This window comes from Pagrus major, chromosome 10, assembly GCF_040436345.1.
Source record: "Pagrus major chromosome 10, Pma_NU_1.0".
Classification (NCBI taxonomy): domain Eukaryota; kingdom Metazoa; phylum Chordata; class Actinopteri; order Spariformes; family Sparidae; genus Pagrus; species Pagrus major.
In genome coordinates this window covers 19977523-19984056 of record NC_133224.1, presented here as the reverse complement: position 1 = coordinate 19984056, position 6534 = coordinate 19977523, and the positions used below count along the sequence as shown (strand labels likewise).

The 6534-nt window shown below is 39.6% G+C and overlaps 1 protein-coding gene across 1 annotated transcript in view; it reads left to right on the top strand.

Moving 5' to 3' along the window:
* The first annotated feature begins 345 nt into the window (after positions 1-345).
* The window catches only part of LOC141003375 (interferon-induced very large GTPase 1-like), a 29332-nt gene continuing 23143 nt past the window's right edge, over positions 346-6534 (top strand). The window contains exons 1-5 of the mRNA XM_073474699.1: positions 346-472; positions 794-802; positions 1393-1653; positions 3732-3992; positions 4314-4322. Of these exons, the coding sequence (XP_073330800.1) occupies positions 346-472; positions 794-802; positions 1393-1653; positions 3732-3992; positions 4314-4322 (667 nt within the window). The remainder of the gene's footprint in view (positions 473-793; positions 803-1392; positions 1654-3731; positions 3993-4313; positions 4323-6534) is intronic.

Sequence of the window (6534 nt, the reverse complement as noted above, 5' to 3'; positions counted from 1 at the left end):
GAGAGGTTAGCTCTGAATTTATGTTATGAAGGTTAATTTCAGAATAAAGAGGTGGTAAAATGTTCTTCAAAGTGCATGAAGTGATCATATGTGTCATTGTCTTTTACCACACCTCTTGTGCTTGGCAGTCAAACTGCACCTCAAAGTGCAGGCAAACTCTGACAGAACATGAATTATCAGTTATAGCGAAACTATTACATTATTCCCACAGAGCCCAGCCCTCCTGTGCAGATTGCAGTCTATCAGGTCAGCAGTGAGTCACTCTCTCTGCGATGGGATCCCCCTGCTGGTGATGTGGAGAGTTACATTGTAACGTGTTGCCATGAGGGAGAAATTGTGCAAGAGATGACAACTGACACAAACGACCTGACTCTCGGCAACCTGAGTCCAGGGGTGTGTTACTCTCTGCAGGTTTCTGCACAACTTAGGAATGGAAGAAGAAGCAAGCCAGCTGTAACATCTGCCAACACAAGTAAGTTAAAGGAAATCACAAGTGCATTCAAAATGAAGAATTATTTTTCAAAATAAATTTAGACACGTAGGGGCAACAAGAGGATTGTATTAGATTAAATCAAATACAATCTTATAGAAATAAAACTCTAAAAGTGAAATTAAAGTAATATTCAGACCCCTGCACTCCAGTAGTGCACCAACACAAAGACCTTCTCAGGGCGATGTGGGTTTGTAGAGACATTGATTGATGGTCACTAAAGTATGGGTGACTGCCATCATGTAAAACCATGAACATCCAAAAATCCTAAAAATTAAGTTCTTATTTCTTTTTCCTTGACAGCCAAAGATGGTAAGTAATACCTCAATGATATGTAGCAGCAATGTCATGAGCAGGTCTGTAGTGGTACTGAAAAGTAAAGGCTGAGCAAACCCTTACATTAGCTATTTCATTAAAGAGAGCCTTCATTGATAGATGGATCTGTCAGTCTGTTTCATAACTGATGTCAAACTAAGCACAATCATTATGGCCTTTATTGTGGATCAATGTTTAAGATAGATCAGGGTGGATCGGATCAGTCTCTTTCGATTGAGGTGCTTACATGAGTTATTTATATTCTTGAGCATTTATTCTGATTATTAGTGGATATTAGTGTCCATGTAAATGCAGCTAGTAAGCTCAAACCATTTTACATTAATTAGCTGAGCTCTGTGATTAAATACTTTGTTAGGTTGTGAGGACTGCCCAGTCACAGGTTCCTTTGTTTAAGACTTTTGTTAGAGCCCAGACCGGCCCTGTGAGGAGTCACACCCCTATCTCAGCCGCTCATCCTCATCATTAGAATAGTGCAGTGTAATCTGAGTTAATTCTATTTCTTATCTCTTATTATATTGTTTATTTTTTACATATAGATATATTGAGATGCACTTCTCTTTTGACAGATGTCCCTCCACCAGAAATAACAGTTCTCAGTGTTGGTCAGGAGACTGTTTCCTTTGGTATATCACTCACCGATGACTCTGTTAAGTATACACTGGAATTAGACTACTCCTGCGACACACAGAGAGACAGTTTGATCAGAGACGTCTCCAGCACTGTGGAGGTTGAGGGACTGATTCCTGGGACTGAGTATACTTTCAGCATCACAAGGATTGGAGACAATGGAAATCGAAGCAAAGCAACCTCGCTGTCTGTCTTCACAGGTAAATCTGAAAAACAAATGAATACAAGAAAAATCAAACAGAGCTAAAACTACAAAGTGTTGTCTGAATGGTCTTTGTACTCAACAGATGCACATGTACTTCTTACTAAGAGGTTAGCTCTGAATTTATGTTATGAAGGTTAATTTCAGAATAAAGAGGTGGTAAAATGTTCTTCAAAGTGCATGAAGTGATCATTTGTGTCATTGTCTTTTACCACACCTCTTGTGCTTGGCAGTCAAACTGCACCTCAAAGTGCAGGCAAACTCTGACAGAACATGAATTATCAGTTATAGCGAAACTATTACATTATTCCCACAGAGCCCAGCCCTCCTGTGCAGATTGCAGTCTATCAGGTCAGCAGTGAGTCACTCTCTCTGCGATGGGATCCCCCTGCTGGTGATGTGGAGAGTTACATTGTAACGTGTTGCCATGAGGGAGAAATTGTGCAAGAGATGACAACTGACACAAACGACCTGACTCTCGGCAACCTGAGTCCAGGGGTGTGTTACTCTCTGCAGGTTTCTGCACAACTTAGGAATGGAAGAAGAAGCAAGCCAGCTGTAACATCTGCCAACACAAGTAAGTTAAAGGAAATCACAAGTGCATTCAAAATGAAGAATTATTTTTCAAAATAAATTTAGACACGTAGGGGCAACAAGAGGATTGTATTAGATTAAATCAAATACAATCTTATAGAAATAAAACTCTAAAAGTGAAATTAAAGTAATATTCAGACCCCTGCACTCCAGTAGTGCACCAACACAAAGACCTTCTCAGGGCGATGTGGGTTTGTAGAGACATTGATTGATGGTCACTAAAGTATGGGTGACTGCCATCATGTAAAACCATGAACATCCAAAAATCCTAAAAATTAAGTTCTTATTTCATTTTCCTTGACAGCCAAAGATGGTAAGTAATACCTCAATGATATGTAGCAGCAATGTCATGAGCAGGTCTGTAGTGGTACTGAAAAGTAAAGGCTGAGCAAACCCTTACATTAGCTATTTCATTAAAGAGAGCCTTCATTGATAGATGGATCTGTCAGTCTGTTTCATAACTGATGTCAAACTAAGCACAATCATTATGGCCTTTATTGTGGATCAATGTTTAAGATAGATCAGGGTGGATCGGATCAGTCTCTTTCGATTGAGGTGCTTACATGAGTTATTTATATTCTTGAGCATTTATTCTGATTATTAGTGGATATTAGTGTCCATGTAAATGCAGCTAGTAAGCTCAAACCATTTTACATTAATTAGCTGAGCTCTGTGATTAAATACTTTGTTAGGTTGTGAGGACAGCCCAGTCACAGGTTCCTTTGTTTAAGACTTTTGTTAGAGCCCAGACCGGCCCTGTGAGGAGTCACACCCCTATCTCAGCCGCTCATCCTCATCATTAGAATAGTGCAGTGTAATCTGAGTTAATTCTATTTCTTATCTCTTATTATATTGTTTATTTTTTACATATAGATATATTGAGATGCACTTCTCTTTTGACAGATGTCCCTCCACCAGAAATAACAGTTCTCAGTGTTGGTCAGGAGACTGTTTCCTTTGGTATACCACTCACCGATGACTCTGTTAAGTATACACTGGAATTAGACTACTCCTGCGACACACAGAGAGACAGTTTGATCAGAGACGTCTCCAGCACTGTGGAGGTTGAGGGACTGATTCCTGGGACTGCGTATACTTTCAGCATCACAAGGATTGGAGACAATGGAAATCGAAGCAAAGCAACCTCGCTGTCTGTCTTCACAGGTAAATCTGAAAAACAAATGAATACAAGAAAAATCAAACAGAGCTAAAACTACAAAGTGTTGTCTGAATGGTCTTTGTACTCAACATATGCACATGTACTTCTTACTAAGAGGTTAGCTCTGAATTTATGTTATGAAGGTTAATTTCAGAATAAAGAGGTGGTAAAATGTTCTTCAAAGTGCATGAAGTGATCATTTGTGTCATTGTCTTTTACCACACCTCTTGTGCTTGGCAGTCAAACTGCACCTCAAAGTGCAGGCAAACTCTGACAGAACATGAATTATCAGTTATAGCGAAACTATGGCATTATTCCCACAGAGCCCAGCCCTCCTGTGCAGATTGCAGTCTATCAGGTCAGCAGTGAGTCACTCTCTCTGCGATGGGATCCCCCTGCTGGTGATGTGGAGAGTTACATTGTAACGTGTTGCCATGAGGGAGAAATTGTGCAAGAGATGACAACTGACACAAACGACCTGACTCTCAGCAACCTGAGTCCAGGGGTGTGTTACTCTCTGCAGGTTTCTGCACAACTTAGGAATGGAAGAAGAAGCAAGCCAGCTGTAACATCTGCCAACACAAGTAAGTTAAAGGAAATCACAAGTGCATTCAAAATGAAGAATTATTTTTCAAAATAAATTTAGACACGTAGGGGCAACAAGAGGATTGTATTAGATTAAATCAAATACAATCTTATAGAAATAAAACTCTAAAAGTGAAATTAAAGTAATATTCAGACCCCTGCACTCCAGTAGTGCACCAACACAAAGACCTTCTCAGGGCGATGTGGGTTTGTAGAGACATTGATTGATGGTCACTAAAGTATGGGTGACTGCCATCATGTAAAACCATGAACATCCAAAAATCCTAAAAATTAAGTTCTTATTTCATTTTCCTTGACAGCCAAAGATGGTAAGTAATACCTCAATGATATGTAGCAGCAATGTCATGAGCAGGTCTGTAGTGGTACTGAAAAGTAAAGGCTGAGCAAACCCTTACATTAGCTATTTCATTAAAGAGAGCCTTCATTGATAGATGGATCTGTCAGTCTGTTTCATAACTGATGTCAAACTAAGCACAATCATTATGGCCTTTATTGTGGATCAATGTTTAAGATAGATCAGGGTGGATCGGATCAGTCTCTTTCGATTGAGGTGCTTACATGAGTTATTTATATTCTTGAGCATTTATTCTGATTATTAGTGGATATTAGTGTCCATGTAAATGCAGCTAGTAAGCTCAAACCATTTTACATTAATTAGCTGAGCTCTGTGATTAAATACTTTGTTAGGTTGTGAGGACTGCCCAGTCACAGGTTCCTTTGTTTAAGACTTTTGTTAGAGCCCAGACCGGCCCTGTGAGGAGTCACACCCCTATCTCAGCCGCTCATCCTCATCATTAGAATAGTGCAGTGTAATCTGAGTTAATTCTATTTCTTATCTCTTATTATATTGTTTATTTTTTACATATAGATATATTGAGATGCACTTCTCTTTTGACAGATGTCCCTCCACCAGAAATAACAGTTCTCAGTGTTGGTCAGGAGACTGTTTCCTTTGGTATACCACTCACTGATGACTCTGTTAAGTATACACTGGAATTAGACTACTCCTGCGACACACAGAGAGACAGTTTGATCAGAGACGTCTCCAGCACTGTGGAGGTTGAGGGACTGATTCCTGGGACTGCGTTATACTTTCAGCATCACAAGGATTGGAGACAATGGAAATCGAAGCAAAGCAACCTCGCTGTCTGTCTTCACAGGTAAATCTGAAAAACAAATGAATACAAGAAAAATCAAACAGAGCTAAAACTACAAAGTGTTGTCTGAATGGTCTTTGTACTCAACATATGCACATGTACTTCTTACTGAGAGGTTAGCTCTGAATTTATGTTATGAAGGTTAATTTCAGAATAAAGAGGTGGTAAAATGTTCTTCAAAGTGCATGAAGTGATCATATGTGTCATTGTCTTTTACCACACCTCTTGTGCTTGGCAGTCAAACTGCACCTCAAAGTGCAGGCAAACTCTGACAGAACATGAATTATCAGTTATAGCGAAACTATTACATTATTCCCACAGAGCCCAGCCCTCCTGTGCAGATTGCAGTCTATCAGGTCAGCAGTGAGTCACTCTCTCTGCGATGGGATCCCCCTGCTGGTGATGTGGAGAGTTACATTGTAACGTGTTGCCATGAGGGAGAAATTGTGCAAGAGATGACAACTGACACAAACGACCTGACTCTCGGCAACCTGAGTCCAGGGGTGTGTTACTCTCTGCAGGTTTCTGCACAACTTAGGAATGGAAGAAGAAGCAAGCCAGCTGTAACATCTGCCAACACAAGTAAGTTAAAGGAAATCACAAGTGCATTCAAAATGAAGAATTATTTTTCAAAATAAATTTAGACACGTAGGGGCAACAAGAGGATTGTATTAGATTAAATCAAATACAATCTTATAGAAATAAAACTCTAAAAGTGAAATTAAAGTAATATTCAGACCCCTGCACTCCAGTAGTGCACCAACACAAAGACCTTCTCAGGGCGATGTGGGTTTGTAGAGACATTGATTGATGGTCACTAAAGTATGGGTGACTGCCATCATGTAAAACCATGAACATCCAAAAATCCTAAAAATTAAGTTCTTATTTCATTTTCCTTGACAGCCAAAGATGGTAAGTAATACCTCAATGATATGTAGCAGCAATGTCATGAGCAGGTCTGTAGTGGTACTGAAAAGTAAAGGCTGAGCAAACCCTTACATTAGCTATTTCATTAAAGAGAGCCTTCATTGATAGATGGATCTGTCAGTCTGTTTCATAACTGATGTCAAACTAAGCACAATCATTATGGCCTTTATTGTGGATCAATGTTTAAGATAGATCAGGGTGGATCGGATCAGTCTCTTTCGATTGAGGTGCTTACATGAGTTATTTGTATTCTTGAGCATTTATTCTGATTATTAGTGGATATTAGTGTCCATGTAAATGCAGCTAGTAAGCTCAAACCATTTTACATTAATTAGCTGAGCTCTGTGATTAAATACTTTGTTAGGTTGTGAGGACAGCCCAGTCACAGGTTCCTTTGTTTAAGACTTTTGTTAGAGCCCAGACCGGCCCTGTGAGG